General features: G+C 60.1%; 1 protein-coding gene across 1 annotated transcript in view; it reads right to left on the reverse strand.

Annotated features, from left to right (window-relative positions):
* Positions 1 to 9,736: 9,736 nt before the first annotated feature.
* The window catches only part of MN1 (MN1 proto-oncogene, transcriptional regulator), a 46,057-nt gene continuing 31,604 nt past the window's right edge, over positions 9,737 to 24,189 (reverse strand). The window contains exon 2 of the mRNA XM_012763801.3: positions 9,737 to 12,478. Coding sequence (XP_012619255.2) covers positions 12,297 to 12,478 — 182 coding nt within the window. The 3' untranslated portion in view covers positions 9,737 to 12,296. The remainder of the gene's footprint in view (positions 12,479 to 24,189) is intronic.

A 24,189-nucleotide genomic window follows, 5' to 3' on the forward strand; every position in this document is an offset into this window, starting at 1 on the left:
CCTCAGGTAAGTGGCTGAGCCTCTCTGAGCCTCATACGCATCACCCTGGCCCTGTGAGGCACACTGTCCAGCCACGGTCTCATCAGTGCGTGTCTTTACGATGCTTGGGTCAGGCGCCTGCGCGGAGCAAGCATCACACGTTTCCCGCCGTTGTTAATTTTTGTGAATGTTATCACCTCCACTTTGCAAATAGGAGAACTGAGGCACAGAATGTTCATTCTACCACTGCCAGCAGCCGACATGTACCGCATGCTCACTCAGGGCAGGGCCTGTGCGAGTGCCTGTTGCTCTATTGAATCCTCACATCCCTAGGCATTCATACTAAAATCAGCCATGAGGAAACTGAGGCTCAGTGAATGGCCACCCACCCAGGGAGCAGGATATAGAGCTGAAGCGTCTGCCACCCAGCCCCCGCTTTGGTGTCATAAGGTCAATGCCACTGCCAGACTCAGGCTCCGGCCCGTCCCGGGTCCCTACCCTTCTTAAAAAACAAGGTGACCACAGGCCTTGCCGGGAGGGCGTGGTTATCCCTGTTTGCTCAAATCTCTACAAAGGCACAAGCAGAGGGTGCTCCCCTTGCCGGCCTGCAGGCTGGGAGCTCAGAGTCTCCCAGACGTGCACCGGGGCCAGCTGCTCACCTCCTGGGCAAACTTGATCTACAGATTACGTGTCCCTGAGCCTCAGTTTCCCACCTGCAAACCAGGAAGGATTCTGAGCCCCTCACCTTGCGTGGCTGCCAGAGTGCCCCGCTGACGCTTGGCGCATAGTAGGTGACCAGCAAGCCCTGGCTGCCCGGGTTCTGACAACAGGCAGGGGGGCCGGGGATATCCCTCCACCCCCATTTCCAACTTTCCCTTTTCCACCTTTCTATCAGGGAAGTCTTGCCTTGGGAGGTAACTGGTACAGCTGCTGGTTTAAGCCCATTTGTTAGATGGGGAAACTGAGGCCCAGAGAGAGACCCTCAGCACTGGCTTCCTCGCACTGTGTGCTCAAACCCCACCACGTGTCCCACCACTCCCTAGCTTCAAGCCTCTGTTTCCTTCCCTGGAAAACAGAGACAAGGCGCCCGAGCTTATACGTGATGCGAGGGCAGGCCCTGGGCGTGGGCCCCTGAACGAAGGCTGCCGTCGGCGGCGGCAGCGTTGCAGTCCCCTCGCGTCCCAGCACGCCAGGAGCAGCTCTGCAAACCCCAAACCCGCCGTGGGCAAGACCGAGCTGCCAGCTCCTGGTGGGGCGGGGGTCTCACACCCATTCCCTGTGGGTCCCAGGGTCTCCTTCCCCACACCCCTGACCCGGGTGCTGTCCCCGTGGGCCCGGCAGGTTTTGCACACATAGACCCTGTGTCGCCTCCCCCGGCAAAATAAAATGAGTTGAAGGGCTGACACATAACGAGCTTCGATGAATAGGGCAGAGAACCCGGGGCATGCCAGGCCCAGGAAGTGAGGCTGCAGGTGGCACCAGGACCAAGACTAAGAACTTCAAGGGGACACCCTGGGACCCCGGGAACAGTGGTGGAGGAAAGAAGATGCTGGGAGCTCCTTCTAGTCTGGGCTTCTTAGTGCATCAGAGTCAGGGCTCCATGGGATGGGGAGGAGACTCTGAGGTCCCCCCTGTCCCGCCCCTCTGCAAACCCCGGGCCACCTCGCTGCTCCTCCAACATGCCGAAGATGCTCCCACCGCAGGGCCTTTGCACATGCCGTTCCTTCTGTTCTGATATCTGCTTGGCTCGCTCTCCGACACCCTCATTCTCTTTCCGTGGTCGCCTTCAGGGGGCACGTCCCTGAGAAATTCCCCGTCACCCGCTATTTCTCCCCCAGCTGCGTTAGTCTTCATAATGGAGTTTGCTCGTGGCCTGTCGTGTGTGTTTGTGAGCACAGCCATGAGCCTCCCAGGAGTCGGGGTCAGAGCCACCAGCCCACGTCCCTGGACACAAGCCTCCTGCCACCACCCAGTAATCCAACAGCAGCCGAAGGTGGGGAGGGCGGTGGGCAGGAAGCACGGAAGGGAAACACCCGCGTGTAGAGAAGACCTACTGGGTGTGGCCCCTGGGCCGGCTGCTGCAGTTGCCAAGCTTCCTCAGTCTCCCTCCAGTTGCCCTGGACCCGGGTCCACAGGCGAAGGGACAGTTAGCGGGAGGGGCAGGGAGGGTCGGATTTGGTTCTGGCCCTGGTTTTGCAGCTGACCTTGAACAAGACGCACGATTCTCCGAGCCTCCATTTCCTTGCGTGTAGAATGGAGAATTGGGGCATTTCTCGGAAGGCCGGAGGAGGGGGGCAGCCGAGGAGCCCAAATGCAGTCGTTTCAAACCTCCCGGGGATAGAGACACCCTCTTTCAGCTCTCCCCACGCTTTCCTGTGGCTGCAAGGACGATGCCTGGGCTCAGTGCTGCTGGGTCTTTAACACCCTCTCATGCAGAGTCGGTCTCAGCCCAGACGCCCCCAGTGGGCCATGGGGACACTGCCAGGCTGGCAGGGTCATGGTAGGACACGTGGGTACCTTTCTTCCCGAGTCCCTCTTGTGGCCATGCTCCAGAGGGAACGTACTAAAATTCCATCATGACCCCAGCTTAAAATCCAACCAAGTGGCAAAAGGGTGGACAAACAGATCAACAGAACAGAGTCCAAAAATAGACCCCCACATGCGCGGTCAAACGATTTTCGACAAGGACACCAAAGCAACCCAGTGGGGGATGGGAACTCTCCTTAACAAATGGTGCCGGGACACCTGGATGGAATGGAAATGAAGAATTCCCTTTGCCTCACACCTAAATCAAAATGTATCATAGATCGCAACATAAAGGCTAAACTTAAAAGCATAAAGCTACTAGAAGAACAAAAAAAGAAATGTGATAATATAGACATTGGGAAATTTTAAAACTTCTGCTTTGCCAAAAGACACTATGAAGAAAAGCCACAGACTGGGAGAAAATATTTGTAACACAGAGAAGGTGCTTGGATCCAAAATATATAAAGAGCCCTCGCAACTCAATAATAAAAGACAGTCTAATAAAAAATTGGGCAAAAGATTTGAACAGGCAATTTCACCAAAGAAGATACACGGATAGAAAATAAGCATGTGAAAAGATACTCAGCATCACTAGAGAAATACAAATTATAACCACAATGAGATATTACCACACACAGTGAAATGGCTAAAGTTAAAAAGACAGACAATATCAAGTGTTGGCAAGAATGTGAGGAGGAACTAGAACTCTCAGAGCATGGCTGCTTTGGGGCTGGGGAGCTGACTGGGAGGGGCAGGAGAGAATTTTCTAGGGAGTTTGTCATGATTAATCTCGATAGGGACTTGGGTTACACAGGTATATGCATTTGAGAAAATATACTCAAATTATACATTTAAGATCTATGCATTCCATTGTATATAAATTATATCTTCGTTTTAAAAATGTGAAAAAGGCAGGCGATTCTGAGTTACATAAAGAAACAAAAAAATCCCTTCCAAGATATAAAATGGTGCAGTGCTATAAGAGTTTGGCAGTTCCTCAAAAAGTTAAACACAGAGTGACCATATAGCCTAGTAATTCCACTCTTTGACATATAGTTCTATATCCAAAAGAATTGAAAATATATGTTCACACAAAAATTTGTACAGAGATATGCATAGCAGTATTTATTCATAATAGCCCAAAAGTTAAAAATAACACAAATGTCCATCAGCTGGTGAATGGATAAGCAAAATATGGTATGTCCATGTAATGGAATATTACTCAGCTATAAAAAAGAATCCATTATTGATCCATGCTACCATTTAGATGAACCTTGAAAACATCATGCTGAATGAAGGAACCCTAACGTGAAAGACCACACATAGTATGATCCCATTTATATGAAATGTCCAGAATTGGCAAAACCATAAAGGCAGAAAGTAGATTTGTGGTTGCCAGGGGATGAGGGGAGGCAGGGGATAGGAAATGACTGCTAATGGGTACAGGGTTTCTTCCTAAGGTGACGAGAATGTTCCAGAATTGGATAGTAATAATGTGGATATACTAAAAACCTATATACTTTAAAATTAAAGTGCTTATAGTGCTTTAGTGTTTAGTTATCTACAGCATCATGAGCACTTAAAGTAAAATAAATAAATAAACAAATAATATACTTTAGAATCATTAAAATGGTGAATTTTACATTATGTAAATTTTATCTAAATTTAAAAACAAAAGAAGATTTTCCCAAGGTTCCTGGGGCCCCTCATCAGGCTGTGCTATAACTGCAGATGAGGGACTTACCCCCCACCTAGCACTGTGTCAGAATCGCAGGATTCAGTGTCCCCAATCACTTCCGGGTTGGGTCCGCCCAGACCAGGGGCAGAAGCTCGGTGTCGCCCACTCCTGCCGTCTCCTCTGCAGCCCGACCGCCGTGCCCCAGGCCGAGTCCTCCGCGCTGAACCTCTTGTCATGTAGGGAAATCCGTGATTCATTCTGGCCTTCGCACCCTTTTCTAATCTTTTCAAAAGGAAATCCGGGTGGGGCTTCCTTCTTGGCACCTGCCCTGGCTCACTAAGGGCAGAACGCCCTCCTGCCTCCTTTGCCACCCCTCCCACAGGACACTGGGGTGCCTGGGCTGTTGCCTGCTTGGGTGACCTCCTTTGCGGTGTCCTGCTGTCTTTGGTGGCCGAGTGTCCTTCACTCCTTGTGGGCTGTGGCCACAGCCCTGCCCGGCTCTCCACCCCCGTCACCCTGCCCAGAGCACCCAGAACGCATCCAGCGGTAGTGAAGAATCTCATAGTTCAAAGTCTTCATGTCACGAATGAGACAACTGAGGCCCTGAGATGCTAAGTCCTCTGCCCTCAAAGCAGCGAGCAGCAGAGCCAAGTCTCACGACAGTCAACTGGCCTGTCCTCTCAAGGTTAAAGGCCAATATGCATTAATAATTTGCATAGTGCTCACTGTTTATTGAGCACTAAGTGCTAGGCGCTGGGCTTTACAAACATCACTTCTTTGGGTCTTTCAAGAGATAGGTACCGCCACCCCCAGCTTGAAGCTGAGGGAACTGAGGTTCAGAGAGGGGCGGTAACTTGCCCACAGATGCCCAGCAGTCCCCCACGGCCCAGTCTCACACCCACCCTGCTCTTGCTCCTCGGTCAAAGGCAGCAGAACCCTCAAGGCACAGTTTAGTGGTCTCAAGACTAGCACCGTCCGCTAGAAATCCAACGCGAGCCGCGTGCGTAATGCTCGAATTAGAATTCTTGAGCAGCCCACGTGTGGGTGTGCACACCCTAGGGTGACCCCAATGAGTCATGTCCTAGTCTAATCCCCTCTCCTTAAGTGTGGGCGGAACCAGTGACTCGCTCGCTTCTAACCAACAGAATATGTCAGGAGGTGACGGGCTGTCACCCGCATAATAACGTCATTACATAAGACTCCGTCTTAGCAGGCTGGAGTGAGGAGACCCTTCTGCTCGCCTTGAAGAGGCAAACGGCGTGCTGTGCCCGGCCAGGCTGCCCAGTGAGCCCCAGGGGCCTCCGGGGGCTAAGGGCGGCCCCGGTCACCAGCCAGCGAGAGCCTGGGGCTCTCTGACCTACGGCCTCCAAGAAACGAATCCTGCCCACGACCCCAAGGACCTTGGTCGTGGACTGCCCCACGGTCGAGCCTCCTGATGAGAACACGGCCCGCCAGCGCCCCGATTTCGGCCCACGAGCCCCTGGGCAGAGAGCCCGGTTATGCCTGGACTCCCGATCCACAGAGCAATAGAAAACATAACACACCACAATTTTTTTAAAAAGTAAGCAAAAAATAGATGAAATTATTTTATTAGCATATTAAAAGCATCGTCAAAGTATTATTTCTATGTGTAATTGCTACACAAAATTTTAACTGTAATTAATGAGATATTTCATATTCTTTTATTTCTCATACTAGGCGTTTGAAAGCCCGTGTTTGTTTCCCACAGATCATCGCGATGTGGACCAGCCGCATTCCAAGCGCTCAAGAGACACGCGTGGCTAGTGGTGACTGTACAGGACAGAGCAGGTCTAGACGCTTAGGGGGCTCTTCCTGCACCCCTGCATGGCCCCTCCCAGACTCAGTGCCCAGCACGTGGCGGATGCCCACAGGAGTCTGTGATTCCCAGCATTCCAAATGGTTCATACTCACCGAGCACTTTACTGTGAGCAAGACAAGTGCAAAACCCTCACCGAGCCTCACAGTCTGCTCGTCAGAGGGCTGTTGCTGTGAACGCCCGCTCCCATTTTACAGATGAGGAGACTGAGGTGCAAAGAGCTGAGGCCCTGGGCTCCAGACCCTGGGCTGTGACCCAGCCTTCCCTCAACCCGGGACACCTGAAGCCCACTCCGGCCAGAGCCCGCCAAGTCCTCAAGCCTCCTCCTCCCCACACACAGCCCGGTGGCCCCAGGCCAGAGTGCCTTCAGGGGCCGCAGGAGGAGGTGACATCGTTACTTCTCTGGTCTCCCTTGCGTCCTTTCTCTCTGAAGGGCTGCCCCACCCCTGACAGGGGCCCTCCCGGGCTCTAAAATTGCCTTGAAAGCACCCTGACCACGGCACGAAGCCTCCGACAACTTGTAACTGAGGGCATCGGGTCACAGGTGTCCTGATTCAATGGGACCTTGAGCCACCGTGTCCTTGTCACCTCAGGGGCCATTATGATGCCACCCTACCGTCGAGAAGGAAAAACTGAGACCCAAAGCAACGTCTCTGCAAGATAGAGGTGACATTTCCCATGGTGTTTAGTCCAGAATCTTCCTCCAGACGACAGGGTCCCTTCCGAGGCTGCGGAACTGGTGTTCGCTCAGCACCCGCCCACCGCGGCCGGCAGCGCAGCGCCTCGCACCCTGCACCGTGCCGGGCTGCGGGGCCACCTCCCTCCCGCTCCGAGCTGGGCCAGGGTCCCAGGCGGCCTCCCGTCCCTCGGCACCCCAGAACTGTCAAGTCGGGGTGGAGGAGGCAGCCTGCTGAGGTGTCAGATGGGACGTGCAGTTAAGGCGGGCTTTCCCTGTCCCCACGGAAACGCCCACCGTGAGGCGCACCTGTGGCAGGAACCTTGTCCTGGCCCTCCCCAGGGCCACGTGCACCCCTGTGTTGCAGCCCCATGTCACAGCCCTCCCCTCCACAGTGACGTGCCAGTCTGTGTCCCTTTTGGTTCTCACCCCCCCTGAGAACTCACTCGCTCACTCATCCATTCATCTCACACCAACCCCAAGTCTCCCCAAATCCCACACTCCACGCTCATTATTCTTCCGTCTTTCTTCCTTTCCCTGGAAGGGAACGACCACGAACACGATCATATACCACTGTCACTCTGAGCAGGAGACCTTTAAAGGTTAAAGAGATTTTTTAAGCTTCTCCAAATTAAGGGGAATAGAGAGGCCTCGTCCTTAAACCTCGTGTTCTGACAAATATGCCATTAGCTATATAGAAAGAAAATTTTAAAAGTTGAAAGAAAAAAATACAATAAAACTTCTGCAAAATTAGGGTCCATTTATATGCTGGGATACATAGGAGAAACTCCTATGCATCCTTCAAAACCCTACCTGGGCATGCCCTACTGGAGAAAGCCTTCCCTAAGCCTCCCACATGGGGTTTGTGAATCTCTCAGAGTGACACCCACCCCTTGCGCCACCGTGGGCTGTTGGGCATAGTCCCCTCACTTGTAACTGCCTACTTACTTGTCCATCTAACCCCATGCCTCCTTTCTAGGCTGTATTTTCAGGCCAGGCTGATCCATGGTCTCAGTCCCAACTGGGCTGAAAGCCACTTTTTAACTGCACATGCTTGGGCACCTCATCTCCCTGAGCCTATTTCCTCACCTGCAAAAGTAGGGTGATTCTGTCCTGGCCCAAGGTTACCCTGAGAATTAAATGAGATGCTATTCGTCTCTGAAGTGCCTAGAACAGAGTCTGGCCCTCAACTCACGGCAGTTCTCTCACTTGGCTCCTCAGCTCCTGGGACGTGGGAGCTTAAATTTGCGTAAATTTGTCGAGCTGAAATGAAGTGGTGTGAGCAGCCCGCACTGGCAGGTGTCGTCTGTGACTGGTGGGGGGGAGGAGGAGGCCCAGGTCTCTGAGTCGGTCCAGGGAGGCCAGTGTGCTCCAAGGCCACGCTCCCCTGCAGATGGGTCGGGAGAGAGCGCCACTCCCAACTCCGGAGAGTCCGGGAGGCTCAGCCCGCCAGAGGCCGCTGGGAGTCACCGGGTGTCAGACGGGGACAGGCACCGCCCACGCCCCTCTGCGCCCGGCCCTGCGCCCAGCAGTCTGCCCGCGGACCCGCTCTGTGGGGTCAGCAACACGTGTGCCCCTTCCCCTGGCAAGGAAACCGAGGCGGAGCGAGCACCCTGCCTGCCTCCCGGACGCCGGGTGACTCCCGAGGGCCTTCCGCTCTGGATTCCAGACGAACGTCCAGGCGACCACGGCGAGACGCCCTCCTCCTTGTGCCCTTCGCCTCTGAGATGGGGTTTCCTGCACGTGATCACACTTTTGCGCCAGCTCAATGCCAGCCTGGGCAGCTTCCGTTGCGTGTGCCGGTGTGGCGCTTCCGGGGGCAGCTCATCTCGGGGACACGCCGCACAGAGCCGCGTGTGAGCTGTCTGCCTCCACGCCGACCGGCCACGCCGCGGATCTCAGTCTGCCGCTCTCGTTTCTGACTCATCTTCCCGCTTCGGCCCGGCTGGGGCCCAGCGACAGCAGCCCCCACGTCTCATCTGCTGCGGGCCGGGAAGGAAGGTGACCGCGTCCGCTACAACGACGTGCAAAGTAAGAGTTCGAAGGGTCTGAGTCAGTCCCCTAGCGTGCCAGGCCAGAAAGCTGACCTTAACGAGAGCCCTCCAGTGTTTCTGCTCTCGGGGTCCCGTGGACCAGACTTTGAGAAACACTGGGAGGTAAAGGTGCAGGAGGGGAGGGCAGGGAAGGTTCTGCGATGGCCCCCGGTTTGAGGGTGCAGGTGCCAGAGGGAAGTTGTCCCAAGCGTGGCCCACGGGAGCGCCGGTGCCTTTCCGGGGCCAAGAGCAAGGCAGTTCCCTCGGAGCTAGATGTGCTATTTGTTCCACTTCGGAAACAAGAAGACGGAGGCTGGAGCTAAACCACCCGCCCAAGGCCCACGGCTGTAGGTGCAGGAAGCGGCATCCGGCCGGGACGCCCGGCTCCAGGACACCGTGGGCTTCGCTGAGTTCGGGTGACACCGGTGCCAACGGTTCATGCAGACAGAGCCCTTCCTACACGCCCCACGCACACCCACTGCCTGCCGTCAGGACCCCAGGAGCTAGACCCATTTCGCAGACGCGCAAAGGAGGAGCTGAGAAGCCACGGCACGGGCAGGAGGTCGTCACAAGGCTTCCCGGGACCCGCGGTGGAACGCTGGAACCCCAAAGATCAGCCACGCAACACCACGGCCCCCCGGGGGAGGGGCGGCCTCGCCTTGCCCCCCCCCACCGATCAGTCCCGTGCTCAGCCCCTACGTGACCTCACCCCCAGGAGACACTGCGCAAGGTTTAAGGACACTTTGGGCTGTCACCATGGTGGGAAGGGGGGGCACTGGCATCTTGTGGGTAGAGGTCGGGGATGCCCCCCCCCATCACGAGGAATCACCTGGCGCAAAATGCCAACAGGGTCAAGGTTGAGAAATGCAGAGACGACTCAACGTGGAGCCACACGGGCACATGCCACACCCCCAGCCCCGGCCCCCCAGGAATCCGAAGAGACCCTTGGATAAAAGAAAGGGTTGGGGGGGAAGAAAGCAAGCCCCTCCCCCACAAATGTACCACAGTCACCATTAACGTCATATTTATTGTAATTTAGCTGCTCAGGAAAACATATACAGGTATGTACAATATGCATGAATACAGAAGACTGCACTTTACATATTTTTTTTTTAAAAAAAGAAAGAAAAAAATAACACTCAATTTCATGAGCTATTGTCACAGTCTTCCAACCAAGCATTTCAGAAATGAATTTCTTTTAAGAGTCAAAAAAGATTACAGGATTGCCTAACACACAGCAGAGTTAAGTCTTCATATTTTACATGTGCAACAACGTTTTCGTTTTCTTTTCCCGAAGAGTTTTGCTACGCGGTACCGACGACCAGTGTCCGGAGTCCCGTGTGTTGGGTGTGTTTTCCATTTGCTTTTATTCTTGCCATTAAACCCAATTTAATGGAATAACATCCTTTTTTGCTTAAGGCTATTTTTAAAGCTGTTCCATTCTGGGGTCTCGGGGAGGGAGAAGGTCTCGAACTCCGGGGCTTCCGCGGCTGCGAGGACGGGGCCGACGGAGACAGTTGGGGACAGGGGCTGAGACCGGTGCTCCCCAGCCTTAAGCAAGCAAGGGGAAACCATCCCTGTTTCCAAAGCAAAGCCGAAGCTCTCAAACAGCGGACCCCGCGGGGTCAGAGGGCCGTGGGGCTTTGCCCCGAGCCCGCCGGCGTCCCGAAGCTGTGCTGGGGAAAGGTCCCTCCCCTGTCGTCCCCTCGGCAGGACACGGGACCCGCGTGTGGGACAGACTCGCGCCACCTGCTGTGTCTGCCCTCCTCTGGACGCCCGGCAGGGACCGCAGGTGGCCCAGACACAGGCCCGGCCAAAGGGCCACCCGAAGGAAAGAGAAGGGAGGGGGAGGCCTATGAGGGTTTTCTGGAAGCTTTGCTGAAAAGTTCTTTGAAACAAACAGTGTGGGTGTTGCAGGGTGAGCCCAAAGCCTTCAGGTCACTTGCTTAAAAAAAAAAAAAAAAGCCGGATCTGCCATAAACTCTGGGGACCTGGCGGGGGAGGGGGGGCTCCAAATGGAGCATTTTTTAGAAGTCACGACCTTTACCCAAAACTGCAATGAGATGTAGCGGTCGCCAGCGTTGGGGAAGTGACATCAGCCACCTCTCCCCTGTCTGACCCGCCCTGGATCCGCGCCCTGCCCACCTCCACGAGTGGCAAACGCCTTAGGCAGCATCGGGCGCCCCATCCTGTCTCACCTGCTGGGGGGGGGGGCGCCTTCCCGCACACAGGGACCCCGTGGCTCCAGTTACGCGACAGGGGGAGGTTAAATTAAAAAAGCAGGGGGCGGGCTGGGATTCCAGGGTTTAAAAATGAAAGGCCCGGAATCAAGGTCCTTAGTTTCAGTCGCTTTCTCCCTCTGGGGCCCCCAGGAGTCTGCAAAGCTCGCGGGGAAACTCGCCCGGGCACCGCGAGACAGCTTCCGCCAAGCTGGACGGACGGACGGACAGATGGACGGAGGGGAGAGCTGGGGAGGGACACTCAGCCCCTCCCTCTGCCCGGGACGCGTGGCCAGAGCAGGCGCTGGGGAAAGGCTACGGCTGAGAACCCTCCACCCCACCGCCACGCCCAAGGCACGGCCAGCCCGGCTGCAGCGAGCACAGCAGCGAGAAGCTTCCAGAAACTCTGAAGCCGGAAGAGCGCCCTACCCCAGGCCGACCAGAGGCTGCTCAGCGCAGCGTGAACATGCAGGAGAGCCCGGGCGTCCGTGCAGAGGCCCAGGAAAGGGGAGAAAACCCCGTGGAACATTCCAGCTCCTTCCCCTAGAGCCGGCCGGCTCCTCCTCCAGCCCAGCTTCCAGCAGGAGAAGGAAAAACTGGAGCTGGACGGAGCCGAAGGCTGAGCATGTGTTTGGAGGAACGAAAATATATATCGCTATTTTCTTAGGGAACAGACAAAACAAAATCCCAGGCGGAATACCTAAGGGGGCACTAACTGTTTGGCTCCTGCCTGACTGATGACAGTTGGGTGTCAATACGTAATATCGTGATGACAGTTTGACTTTCACCCGGCAATATTCCAGAACTACTTACTCTCCACGATTTCCATTTTAATAAGCAGTGAACAAAGCAAAGAGAAAAAAAAAAATAAAAATAAAAAAAGTAAGGGGGAGGGGGAGAGAAAAGGAAAAAGAATTAAAAAAAAGAAAAAGGAAAGCGACTCTTGCCTTATTATGAAATAACAATACTTGGACATACAGCAGCATGAAGGTAAAATAAGGAAAGAGGTCATCTAAAAAAATGTATGCCAAGATTACAGAAAAACGGGGGATTATCTAGCAGGAAAAAGGCTTAAGCAAAAGTTTGCTAACTGCAGAAGGATTAACACTGGTAACATACTGTGGCAGACAAGTTTCTTTTTTTAAAAAAAAAAAAAAAAAAACTTTTGAGGTTTTTTTTTTCCTTTCCCCCTGCCCCTTTAAATTAACCCTTTCCGGGCCGTATGCCACTAAGCAGGTACCAACCTAGAAAACCAAAAACCTCATCCACTCAGCGACAGTGGCCCTTCCGGACGACAGGAGGGCGCCGGGGCGGGGAGGGCCTGGCAGGGGAGGGGAGCTCTTGTCATTCAAGTCAGGGCGGCCACGAAGGTCCCGAATCTGTTGGAGATGTCGGAGTGCAGGGACCGCCAGGAGGGCACGGAGGCCCGGGCCTTGGCGTCGCCCACGCCGTCGGTGCAGTGGACGGACAGGCACTGCAGGTGGCTGCCGGGCTGCGCGGCCGGGGCCTTGCTCGCGGGGAGGTCGTGGGCTGCGGAGAGAGAAGAGAGAGGGGACGTTAGCGGCGCGCGAGGAGACAGGCTGTCCACGCCTCTTTCCACAGCTCGCGCTCTGTGCGCTTTGAACCCTGCTGCTGTTGCCTCCGACCCAGCCTGAGGCCTCAGCCAAGGGAAGGGACTTTGTTGGGACTCAGTTTCCCCCTTGGGGAAACAGGAGCGTGGGGTAGGATAAACGCAGGGTTTGCCCATCTCTGATAGACTAGAGTTCCCAGAAGATTAAGTGGGCGTGAGGTAAGTCAGGAAGGCTTCCTGGAGGAGGGGCATCTGAACTGGGCAACAAAGGATGTGTAGGAGTTCGCCAGATGCAGTGAAAGGGTGGAGGGGAGGCTTGTCCAGGTCTGGAACACGGCCCATTCTTGTGTCGCCCTCTGGCCAGACACCTGCTGAGGGACTGTCGTGTGCCGGGAACTTCCTTAAAGAGAGCCAGGCTGCACGCCAACCCCAGGCGTAGGTAAGGGTGGTCACTTCTACTTTCTAGCTAAGAAAGTGAGGCCCAGAGAGGGAAAAGGACTTGCCCGGGTCACAGAGGGGCCAGTGTGGGGTCACACTGCACCATCCCGGGGGAGCAGGCAGGGGGAAGATCCCCACCCCGCCGAGATGCCTTCCCAACACCCCTCGGCCCTCCTGCCTCTGCAGGTCTGCCCTCCCTGGCGTGCGGGGCCGGGACCGACGGGTGGCTTTGGGAGTGGGGGAGTGGGGCGTGGGGGGAGGGAGGGCGCGCTGGCACGCCTGGTCACTATGTCGTTCATTCCCTCCTACCCCGAGGCTCAGCCTCCCTGTGCAGAGGAGCGGTCTGAGCCCCAGAGACGCACGGGAACTTCCCTGGGGTCACACAGCCCCACGCCGACGGCCGAGAGACCCGAGTTCCAGCCCCACAAAGGCACCGAGTCCAGTCCTCCTCCTCCTCCCAACGTGGGAGTGCCCACCAGGCCCACAGACCGTCCTCTTGATGGTCGGCCAGGCTGCTCCCGCATCGCGGCGGCCTGCATGTGAACTGCAAAGTGCTGTCTTCCCAGGGACAGAGGGTGAGTGCTCAGGGCAGTAAAGACTGAGAGGCTGGGCTCCCCGACCAGACCGGAACCCAAGCAGCATTCAGTCACACGGCGCCAGAAAACACCACAAATCACAGCGGTGCCTGTGTTAGATACGCTTGAAGAGAAAGGAGTCTGATAACCGTTCACACTTTAGTATAAATTAGACCGGCAGTGCACAAGAACTGGGTGTTCTAAGGCAGGGGAGGAAAGGAGCTGTCATTCTGGAGGATACCTAATTTGCTGCTGCCAAGTGACCACTGGCTCTGTCCTGAGAGCTACTACATGTCCGTGAATACTCTCACCATCCTGCTCGTCTACAGTCTGATGCTCGGAGAGAGCAGGTGACGTGCCCAGGGTCACACGGCCAGGAAGACGCAGGGCGCTGGGCCGGCGGTGAATTTCTGCCTCGGTAGGAGTGAGAAAAGCTGAAATTGGGGGCGGGGGCCGCGCCCCAGCTGGAGGACACACCCAGATACTGACCTCTCCGACCGGCCCGCCCTGGGCCCCGCGCAGGCCCAGCCAGGCCCCGCGCAGGCAGCCGTCGGCGGCCGCCCTGGCCCTGGAGTCGCGGGGGCCTCCCCCGGAGATGAGCCGGGGCCTGCAGGGAAAATCCTCCCAGAGGGACGCGCCCAGGCAGCGGAGGGCAGGCCCCGACTCACCGCCGGGGCCCCGCCCTGGAGCCCCGAGACGCGGGGCTCTGGGACCGCGTGCTGGGAGGGGCCGGAGGGGGGGGACGTTTCCTCGCCCTGCTCCTTCCGCCGTCCACTCAGCGAGCACCCCCTGCGTGCCAGGCTGGTGCTGGCCCCGCACGTCCGGCCCTGTCCCCTCCTCCTGGAGCTGAGGGCGAGCGAGGAAATAACATCTCTTTTTGACAAAAGCACAGTCACTTTGCAGTCATGGCCCCACCGCCGCACGGCCAGGCTCTGCCACTTTCCCTCTCTGAACCTCAGTTTCCCCACAGGTGGAGTTGGGGTGATGTCATCTCCCTCGGGGCCTCGTCACGGTCTGGGGCACACAGAGGTCCCCGAGCTGTGTTGCTGGGACCGTCATTAGGCTCTGGGAGGGTCCGGACGTGAGGGGTCCCGCAGCCACCTGGATGTCCCTGAGCCAACTCCCGGGGCCTGGCCCGCTGGGCGTGCTCCTGCCCATGACACCGGAGTCCTTGCCCCGTTCCACAGAATGGGAAACTGAGGTTCCGAGCCCAAGGTGTCGGAGCCGGTTCATAGCGGGGGAGCTGAGATGCTGCTGATGCCACCACGGAGCTGCTGGGAGCAGGGACCCGGGAGGCTCGAAGCCTCAGGTGCGGAGTCCCCGAGCACACAGCAGCCCGGCCCCTCGCAGCGCCGAGACACCGCACGCCCGTGCTCGCCTTGCTCGCAGCGCCATCCCCCAGCAGAAATCTTAGTCCAGCACCGCAAGATCCGGATGCGGAGGCAGGGCCGGGAGGGAGCACGTGCCGGGGAGAGAAATCTGAAAGGGTGTTTTTCTTCCACTGTGCACACGCCCTTGTCTCAAGGAACTGACAGCGCCATGCCTGCGCCCATTTCGCAGACGAGCACATCGAGGCTCAGAGGGATGAAGCCTCTCATCGAAGGAGAGAGGCAAGACCCAGGCCTGGGCTTCCGACTCCCGGCTGCCTTGCTCTGTGGCTGCAAGCGCCAGGCAGGTGAAGAAGGGAAGTCGTCATTTCCGGAGCAAAATGCTGGTCACGGACCTACCCAAACGGCCAAATCCCCCGAAGAGGCTTTCCTGCCCGAGAGACTCGCCGTCTGGACCACGCCGCGCAGCCACGCCAGGGGCGATGGCTCCTCACAGGGACGCGCCAGGCACAGGGCCGGCAAGCCTGGCCACCGCGTGACCCCTCGCCACGCCGGCTCAGAGAGGGCGCGGGCGCCCCACGCCACGGAGCACGGCCAGAGGCGCGGGCGCCTGGCTCTGCGTGGGACGGGCGAGAGCCGGCCAGCCCGCACCACGGGGAGCGCCTCGGGCAGGATCTACTCTTCCGTCCCCACGGCCAGCCGAGGCCACCAGACTCATCCCCCAGCCCAGCCGCCCCAGCCCGCCGGCTCGCCCTCTCACCACGCGGCTGCCAATCAGTCCCGCGGAGCCGCCCCAGCGCGGCCTGGCCCACTCCTCTCTCGGAGGCTCTCAGCCTGCCCGCACACAGGCCCAGGCCCCAGGCAGGACCAGAGATGAGGTCGCCCGCCCGCGCCCGGGGTCGCCCAGCGTCAGGGAGGACCCTGGAGGTGCTCAGCGCCTGGCACCGGCAGACACCACCGACCGCGAGCTCAACCTGTTGCCTCCCGTCAGACTGGGCCTCCCCGTCGGACTGGCCTCCCCGTCGGACTGGCCTCCCCGTCGGACTGGCCTCCCCGTGAGCCTGGGCTGTCCTGCTCCGCAGCCTGCACCCGTGGGGCGGGGCTGCCCGGGCAGTGGCCCTGGCCCCAGTCCGCCGTTGGGGAAACAGAGGCCCGGGCCGGGAGCTGCCCAGGGGCCACGGGCCGGGCCCCCGCCAGCTCCGGGCGGCTCTCTTCTTCCAGGCCAGGGTTCCCCCAGCCGTTCGGGCCAAGGTCGAGTCCCAGGCGGCCACACCCGGGCAGCCTCCCGTCTGCGAAGCCTCAGTTTCCTCAGCCGTAGGTGGGGACGGCGATTCCCGGTGGGCCAGCTCAGAGCAGCCGGGGACTCTGAGGAGAAAGGGCCGGCCACACCCCGTGCGTGGCCGGTCATCCCCGAGGCGGGGCGGCACCCCAAACACGCCACCCGCGTGTGCGTCCCGGACACCGGCAGTGCGGGGCGGGGGGGGGGAGGAGCGTCTCGTCCCCGGGGCCTGGCTGGGCAGCCTGCCAGCAAGGACAGCCCCGGACGGTCCCTAAGGACAGCTGGGAGGGAACCGCCCGCGCCCGCGCCCAGGGGCCAGGCCTGGAGCCGGGGCCGCTGCCTCCTCCTCCCCGGGCCCTTCCCGCGCCCCCGTCACGGACCCACGTCCTCGGGCGCCGGCCTCTCCTGCCACCCGGGCCGCTCCTGAGCTCCACGCGCCGCCCCCACCGCACGGTGCAGCTGTGCCGGGCTCCCCTGGGCCGGAGCCCCGTGCGGGGTCGCGCCCGACTCCCAGCCCGCGGCAGGGACAGCCAAGCCCAAGACGGGAAGGGGGGCGCAGGTGCCGGAGCAGCGCTTGCCTGAATAGCCTGTGTCGCCGTGTCCGTCTCGCAGGGTCCCCGGTGACAGGCGACGGGGCCGCCCCTGTGTGGTGAGGACACTGGTGCCCGTCACCCTGGCTCTCGCGGCCGGCCCCAGGACGCGGGGGACGGCAGGCACGTCGTGGGGCAGTTGGGGGTTAAGGGGAACGACCGGCCCAAGCGCTCAGCACATCCCTGTCTGTCGCTGCAGGCCACAGCGGGCCGCAGGGCTGGGCACGGACGGCCTGAGGCCCTCGCTGGCCAGGCCGGGGCGAAGGGCAAAGGGCGGAGTGCGAAGGGCGAGGGCACCTGTGCCCACCGGAGGACGGCTCATCTTTAATTTCTCTCTGGAGATGCCGCCCACGCGAGGGGGCTGGGTGTCCCCTTGTCTTTAAAGTGGGCAAGGCGGCCCTGGCCATCACCCGCCCTGCTCTGAGGAGCCCAGGCCTGGCCTGGGGCAGCCGCGCTCGGCGGCGTGAGCTGGCGGAGGGAGGCGGCTGCACCTTCCACGAAAGCCACGTGCTGCCCCGGTGGTTTCCACCGTGGAACCCTCGGGAAGGGACCTGGGGCCAGCCGCCCCCTGGACCCCCCAGGCAAGGCCAAGGGTGTGGGGGAATTGTGCAGAGTCCCCGAAGGCTCAGACCAAGGCCCCCGGGGCACCAACCCGGGGGGCAGCCGGGCAGGCTGGGCCCTGGGCTGGGACATGGGGACGAGCAGCGAGCCTGCCCCACAGGCTGCAGAGAGCATTAAGCGAGATGAAGGCGCAAGGTCTTCAGCACTTGGGGAGCCCCCCAAAAGGGTAGCTGGTTGGGCGTGGTGGCTCCTGCCTGTCATCCTAGCACCTGGGAGGCTGAGGCAGGAGGATCACATGAGGCCAGGAGTTGGAGGCTGCAGTGAGCTATGATGACACCACAGCACTCCAGCCCGGGTGACACAGTGAGACCCTGTCTCACAAAAACAAAAGGGGGGTGTCTGCTCGTGCACTCACTCTTCTCTAACAGCCCCAGGCTTTGCGGACAGCCGAGCGAGCTGCGTTCGCCAGCTTTGTGCCGAGGGGCGGTTCCCTCGTCTCGGGGGTGCCGGGGCCTGTCCCACCCCCGCCCGCCGGGCTGGGGGTCAGGGTGCGGCGGGCAGAGCGGGAGAATTAGCATTCCGGCGTATTTTTAACTCGCAGCTTATGTAAGCGCCAGTGTGGGCCCAGAACACAATAGCGCTGCTCCGCCGCTCACCCTCCCGGCTCCAACAAAGGGGATGTATTTCGGTTTTTCCTTTCTTTGGGCCTGGCGGGGGAGATGCCAGTTTCCGTGACAGCTGCCACTCAGCTGAGGGGCCGGCCACCATCGCTCAGGGCCCCCCCACAGATCCGTGACCCCCAGATGTGAGTGGCTCCTGCTCCCTGTCTCCAAGAAGGGCCGGGCCGTGGCCCCCGAGCCAGCCCCGGCACCGGGGGGGAGGGGGCTGCCTCCAATAGCGCCCGCTCTTCTCCGCCCCGCTGCCCCCCAGCCTCCGCCATCTCATTCCTGCAGCGGCCACCTTACTGCTCTCACCGCGTCCACGCTGACCCCACAGCAGGCCTCTCTCCTGCTTAAACCTCCCATGGCTCCCCAGTGCCCCAGGATAAAGCCCCTGCTTCACACGACCTGGCCTGCCTCCACCTCCAGCCTCAGCTCTCAGCGCTCCCTCCTGCACCCCGAGCCCTGGCCACGGGCTCCCTCATGCACCCCGAGCCCTGGCCTCCTGCTCCCTCCCCACCTCCAGGCCTGCTGTTCCTCCTGCCTGGAGCACCCTCCTCCTGCCAGCTGCACCCCTGCTGGCTCCTGCCACTCTACTTGGCCATGTTTCTCCAGCACCCCTACCCTGAGGGGCGTGACCCCCCCGCTGGCAGATGGCACCCTGGCCCTGCCACCATGGGAGTAACGGTGCCACCGGCGTTGCCTAGCTGGCAGGGGGCAGCGCTGCCACCTCTGAGTCCGGCAGAGCAGTGTCCGAGGCCAGGGCCACTCTCCAGCAGACTGCCAGAGACAGGGACATCGCAGGGGACTTTGGAGTCAGATGACCAACGTCCCTGCCATTTTCCTCAGCAGGTAAACCTTGGGCAAGTCACCTCCCCCTGTGAGCCTCAGCTTTCTGCTCTGTGAAGTGGGGCCAGGGGAGCACCCAGCTCCTGCCGAGCCGCGCCAGGGCCATGGTGTCTGGCATGTGGCAGGTGCTGGGCGAGCGCCACCAACTCTCGGAGCCGGCGGAAGTCGCAGGAGCAGAGGGCCGTGCCCAGCGGCGAGCAAGGTCATGGGCTTTTTAACTCGGCGCTCCGGCCTGTCCGCAGGGACCCGCCGCTGGGGCTGTGGGGAGCCGGCGCGTGGCGTGGGCCCCATGACCCCACTGGTCCCACCTCAGGCCCACAGCCCCGGGGCAGCCCGTCGTGGCCGCCTGTCCACGTTCGACCCCTGGTCCTCGTCCCTCCAGGGACCAGGGCCGCTGATGGGACTGGGGACCCACCTGTTGGCTGAGGGGCAGGAGGCGCAGGTCTCAGCCGATGTCAGGCGGCAGAAAGGCCCCCTCGGCCACCAACCAAGCAGGAGAACGGCAAACCTAAGACTTCGGGCCACACCCCGCCCGCCCTGGGCAGCTAGGAGGTCACCCACTCTGGACCCCGGGCCTGGCTTCGAATCCCACCGTGACCTGAGTCTCAACACTCTGCCCCTCGCCAGCTCCGAGACCTCGGGCAGGGCGACTTGCCGAGCCTCGGTTTCCCCATCCACAGAAGGCGGTGACAACCCCCAGGGAAGCGGGTCCGGAGGCGCACGTGGCCCGGCTGACTCCCCGCTCCTGGCACACAGTAGGCACCTGATAAGCGTCTGCCAAGCGTCTCCACGGATGACTCAGCCTCGGCCCAGCTCTGCCACCTGCTCCTGAGTGACCCGGGCAAGTCACCGCCCCCCCGGGCCTGCGTGGCTCTCCCGGAAAGGGCGGTGGGCCGACGTTCAGCCCGCCCCTTCCTCCCCTCGCGGCACAGCTCCCACGCTCCGTTCCCTGTCGGCGGGAGCCGCCTGCCGTGGGGGACACGAGACGCCCCAGCCTGAGGCCAGCGAACCCCCACCCACCCCAGGGGCGGGGCCAGAGGACGGCAGCCCGAGGGACACCATCCCACCACCACGCAGGAGCCCAGCCCTCCGCCCGCACCCCTGCCCCTCCTCTCCCGTCCCTGCCACGACAACCCCGAGCCGTGCCACCGCGCCGGCCAGAAAAGGAGACGGAACGCGGGCCGCGTCTCCAGCCCGCGCTCCGTCCGGGACGTCACGGAGGTCACCGAGCACGGGCTCAGCCAGTCTCGCGGGGACCCCGACACCAGGGAGGGAGGGCCGGACACGCGGCGCCCTCACAGCTGCCACAGGCAGCCGGCGCCGGGCGGGTCACGCCCAGGGCTGGCCGACGTCACAGTGCTCTATCAAAGCCACCTGCAAAATGGCCACGTCCCCTGCCCACGTGGCAGCCACCACCTCCCACCTCAGTCCCTCTCGTCCTTTGAAAGTGCCGTCCTCTCCGCCAGCCTCGGCCTCTTTCCTGTCCTCTCCCAACCCCCGCCACGCTGACTATCGGGAAACCCTGGGGCTCACAGATGGGGTGAGAGCTACGGGGTGACAAGCAGCCAAGGACAGAACCCGGCGCCCCCTCAACGCTTCCTGCCATGGTCACCTGCGGGTTTCAGCTGCGACACCAGCCCACCCCCCTGGGAGGAGCGCAGGGCAGGGCAGGGCCGGGGGCCAGGAGAGCCTGTGTCCCCTCCCGCCCTGGTCGCGCCCGGCGCCAAGACAGCCCCGAACTAACCGTCCCCAGGCCCGGGCGGCCCCCCTCCAGGCCCGAGACGGGGAGGGGTTCGCGCGGCCACTGCGGCAGCCCCGGACGCCTTCGGAGACTAATGTGAGCTGACTTGGCTGCGGGCAGCTGTCATTTGGATTGAGAACTGGCCCAGGGCGCCACGGAGGGCAGGCGCAAGGGCGTCTCTGCAACCAGGCCGCCCAGCGCGGGGGGCAGGGCCAGGCATGGGGGGGACGTCCCCGGCCCTGGAGGAGAGCATGGGGGGGGGACGCAGGGGACCCACAGGCCGCGGGACGGACTGGCAGGCTCCGCACACCGGGCCGAGAGTCTTGTCCACCGGGCTCCTTGTCCGGGTGCCTCGGGCCACACACGGCCAGTGACCTGTGGCAGACGCAGCCCTGCACACCCCGGGCCACCCCTGGCCTGCGTGCTGCTGAGATGTGACAGGCGTGGGGGCTGGGGCCCGTCACTCGGCCTGCTCCCCCCTTCGGACGGTGGTGCGGCCAGGCTGCCCATGCAGGGAGGGCGCTGCTCGGGGAAATCGACTCCTCCCAGCCTCAGTTTCCTCATCCATGAAGTGGGGGTGGGGACAGCATGAGTCTCCTGGAAGGGAGGGCCCAGTGACAACAGTGCAGCACAGCACTCCGGACAGCGCCAGCACCGAGCACAGCCCACGGGGTGGTGGCTGCTGTCGGCGTTGCTAGTGCGTGCTGCATCCGAGCTTCTCCCCAGCCCTGAGTCCAGCTCAGCGCTCCCCACTCTCTGTCCTTGTCTTCCCACCCAACAGTCGCCCACACGGTGCTAGACCCAACGCTGGGTGGCCCTGGGCAGGACGCTATACCTCTCTGAGCCCCAACATCCTCACGAGTAAACTGAGGCAACTGAACGCCAGGTCCAGCACCTCCCTGAGCTCCCAGCGTTCTGCTTTCAACAAATAACTATTTTTGTTAAAAAACAAACAGACAGACATACATTCCCATTGCTTCAGAATTAGAATGTCCCCGCTGGCAGCCCAGCTGGAGGAAGCACCAGACTCAGCGACAAGTCTGAGGCTGAAAACGCGAGCTTTCCCAGCACCGATGCTCTCGGGTGGAGCTTCCTGGGGTCGTCCGCTCCTCCCCCCACGCCCTGGACCCGCCCCTTCGACTGCCTGAGTCTCCGTGGCCTCATCTGAAAAATGGGTTTGGTCACTTCTGCCTTGCAAAGAGGGAAGAACGGCACCCAGGGCACTCAGGGTCCGGCCACCCTGACCAGCTCCCCACGCCCGGGCCGGGGAGCCTGCAGGGAGGGGCTCCTGGGGAGGGCACGAGCAGCACGGCAACGGGCTCATCCCGGCCACACGTGTGCCCCCGCTGGGTGTGGGGTGCTGGGCTCTGAGAAGCGACCCCAGCATAGGTCCTGACCCCCAGAGCTCCCAGCCTGGTGGAGAGACGTTCTGGTAAATTTGCACCTGCCAGACAGCACAGAGCCCGCTGGAGCAAAGGCGGCCTGCACTCTGGGATCCGGGGATCCCGGAAGACTTCGCGGAGGGGAGGGCCTGCACGGGGGCTTTAAGGATGAGCACGAAGCTTTGTAGGGAGACAGAGAGAGGGGAGCACCCCAAACCCCGGTGTGACCCCTTCAGAAGGCCCACAAGAGGCCAGGCACCTGGGCGGTGTGAGTCGGACGGCAGTAACGCAGGCCCCCAAGAATCCCAGCGCGGCCCCTGATCCCAGCCCTGCCGTGTCTCAGCCGGCGACCCGACAAGGGGCTCCTCCCCCTTGTGCCTCCATCTCCCCCCACAGGACGGACGTGATCCTCAGGCCCTGTGCTTTGCGTATTTGAGGCTATCGGCAGGGAAACCGAGGCCCGAGAGGAGTGAGGACACATCCCAAGTAACAGAATAGTGAGCAGAAGGGTTGAGGACAAGACACTTCATCTCTCCAAGTCTCAGTTTCCCCACCTGTGAAATGAGATCATACACCTACTACTGGGCAGGGCTACTGGGAGAATGACACGATGACATTAACAATCACAGATAATTAGAGTTATAGGTTCACTCTTTTAAACTCACCAATTCTTCATCATAACCCTGGAGGGCCACCTCTATGCTCTTAGCCCCGTTTCACAGATGAAGAACCTGCTAGGGTCAGCATATGACCACCCACAAGCCAAAGCCAGCCCACTACCTGCTTTTGCGAATAAAGTTTTATTGGAACACAGCCACACCCATTTGGTTACATTTTGTGTATGGCCGTTTGCGTGTAGTTGCAACAGAGAGTGTATGTGTTGGCCTGGGTTCTCCAGAGAAATGGTTAACCAACTATCTGGGCACCTCATGACCCAGTCAAGGTAACACGTAAAATTCACCATCCTATCGTGTAACCCACAAACCTAAAATATTTACTATCCAGCCCTTTACGAACAAAGTTTGCTGACTCCTGTATCTGAGGCTCAGAGAGGTGATGTCACTTGTCCAAGTTCACACAAGCAGGAAGCAGCAGCCAGGCATCCAGTAGGTGCTCAGTACAGGCTCCCAATCTGTGAACACTGGCACCGTGACCTTTAGGGACGCAGAAATGCCCTCATCGTTCACCGTGGCCCTGGTCTTCCTTCTCCAGCTACAGCAGAACCTTCCTGTCTACCTACTTAAAAATCGATAACACAGGCCAGGCACGGTGGCTCACGCCTGTCACCCTAGCACTCTGGGAGGCCGAGGCAGGAGGATCACTTGAGCTCAGGAGTTTGAGACCAACCCGAGCAAGAGTGGGACCCCGTCTCTACAAAATATAGAAAAATTAGCTGGGCACAGTGGCATGCACCTGCCGTCCCAGCTACTCAGGGGGCTGAGGCAGGAGGATCCTCTAATCACAGGGGTTTGAGGTTGCTGTGAGGCATGATGATGCCACAACACTCCAGCCTGGGCAACAGAGCAAGACCCTATGTAAAAAAAGATCATTAACCCCAACCCCAAAACATCATTTCCCCCAACATTGGTTGGGGGAAAGGGGTTATTAGAAAAACACCAAAAGAAATAAATAATTTCGGAACACGTCCACACAAAAAAAGAGAAAGGCAGGTTCTCTGAGGCTGAGTCAGCCACGCCAGGCAGGAGGGGACTCAGACGGGGCCCCAGGGTCGCCCGTGCAAGGCCTCTGAGGACCCCTGTATGGGGCTCCGAGGCCTGGCGGGAAAACGGCAGCTCAGCCTCCACCCTAGGAAGGACAGAGTGATGGTCTAGCGGGGCAGGCAGGGCCTGAGCACTGGCCCGGGGGCTGGCCCGGGCCCTCTCAACCGCCCTGCGAGGGTCAAGGCCACACGGCTAGAAGATCGCAGGGCCTGGATTCGAACCTGGGTCTGTGAGCCCAAAGCCTGTGCCTTCCTCCCCCACCCCCCGGGCGCCTGCCTGGCCTGCGGGAGACACAGGTGGAGCAGGAGGAGCTGGTCTGTGCTTAGCAGGAGCTGAGCGATTACTGGGGGCCCCTGCTTGGCACCCCATCCCCAGCTGCCACCTCCCAAGGGCTCCGCCAGATCCAGCTTTGGCTTTCCGGGGAGACGAGCATCTGCCACAAACAACCCCAGCTTGCTTTCCTTCCAGGCTGGGCTCCCCCACCTGCCCCCGCTCTGCCAGAGGCCGGCTGTGTAATCCCAGGCAAACCCTTGCCCTCTCTGGGCTGC

This window comes from Microcebus murinus, chromosome 22 (genome assembly GCF_040939455.1).
Source record: "Microcebus murinus isolate Inina chromosome 22, M.murinus_Inina_mat1.0, whole genome shotgun sequence".
NCBI lineage: Eukaryota > Metazoa > Chordata > Mammalia > Primates > Cheirogaleidae > Microcebus > Microcebus murinus.